The 861-nt window shown below is 54.2% G+C and overlaps 1 protein-coding gene across 1 annotated transcript; it reads right to left on the bottom strand.

Annotated features, from left to right (window-relative positions):
- Positions 1 to 6: 6 nt before the first annotated feature.
- LOC127751743 (agrin-like) lies at positions 7 to 855 on the bottom strand (the record flags this gene model as incomplete). The annotated part of the gene is made up of 2 exons (XM_052275749.1): positions 97 to 855; positions 7 to 31 (listed from the first exon to the last, which is right to left on the bottom strand). Coding segments are annotated over exons 1-2 (176 nt in total), but the record flags the coding sequence as incomplete, so codon positions are not given.
- Positions 856 to 861: the final 6 nt, after the last annotated feature.

The following is an 861-nucleotide window of genomic DNA, read 5'->3' as shown; positions in this document are numbered from 1 at the left end:
CCGCACGGCCCGGGGTAGGCGACGGAGAGTCCTGGTGGCAACAAAGTCGATGTTAGAGCGGGCCTCGCACTGGAACTCCAGGCCGCAGGGACTCACCGGCGCACTGCAGCTCGCACTCGCTGGGGTACGTGTGGCCGTCACTGCCGCACACGGGGGAGTCCTCGGAGGTAGGTGACGACGGGCAGGGGCAGAGCGCGGCCAGGGCGACCGGCAGCAGCACGGTGACCAGCATCGCGCTGGACAACATCTGGAGCAGGTGCGTGGGGAGGCGCAGGGCGCTGCACCCGTACGTTCCTGGAGTGTGGCCGCGTGCTGCGGCAGAGACTTGTCGGTGTCGCTCCGTCGACTGACGGCTCGCTTCGCCGCGTCCTCGGTGGAGCGCTCCATGCGGCCGCCCAGCGCTGTGATAAGCAACTAGAACACTCCAGCCGCTATTCCCCTCGCAACACCCACGACGAGATAATCGCGCACGTCTGTGCAAAATACACTGTAACCTACATGGAGGGTATACCTACTCGTGTTGTGCAACAACAGGTTGTGTTACCACAATTATCTTGATCTTGTGATCTTACAAGACAAGACAACAACTTGTTTGTTCAGGAACCAGTGTAGTTAAAGCGTTGTATTCACACCGAATTTCTTTCGTTTAACGCATCTAAATGTACTCAACCGTTGCGGGAGCGATTTACACAAAGTACTATCAATTCTTGAGAATCTGACAGGAATTACTCATGTCTATTTATTTCATGCACGGTGAAAACAATTTCGGGTCTTTTCTTAGGATAAAGGGAAACTTTTGGAGAAACTCATTGGATTAAGGCAAATTTATCATAGTATCCGCAACGAATGTGAAATTTTCCC

This window comes from Frankliniella occidentalis, unplaced genomic scaffold (assembly GCF_000697945.3).
Source record: "Frankliniella occidentalis isolate FOCC.00 unplaced genomic scaffold, Focc_3.1 Scaffold867, whole genome shotgun sequence".
NCBI classification, from domain to species: Eukaryota; Metazoa; Arthropoda; class Insecta; order Thysanoptera; family Thripidae; genus Frankliniella; species Frankliniella occidentalis.
This window is presented reverse-complemented; position numbering and strand designations above follow the sequence as displayed.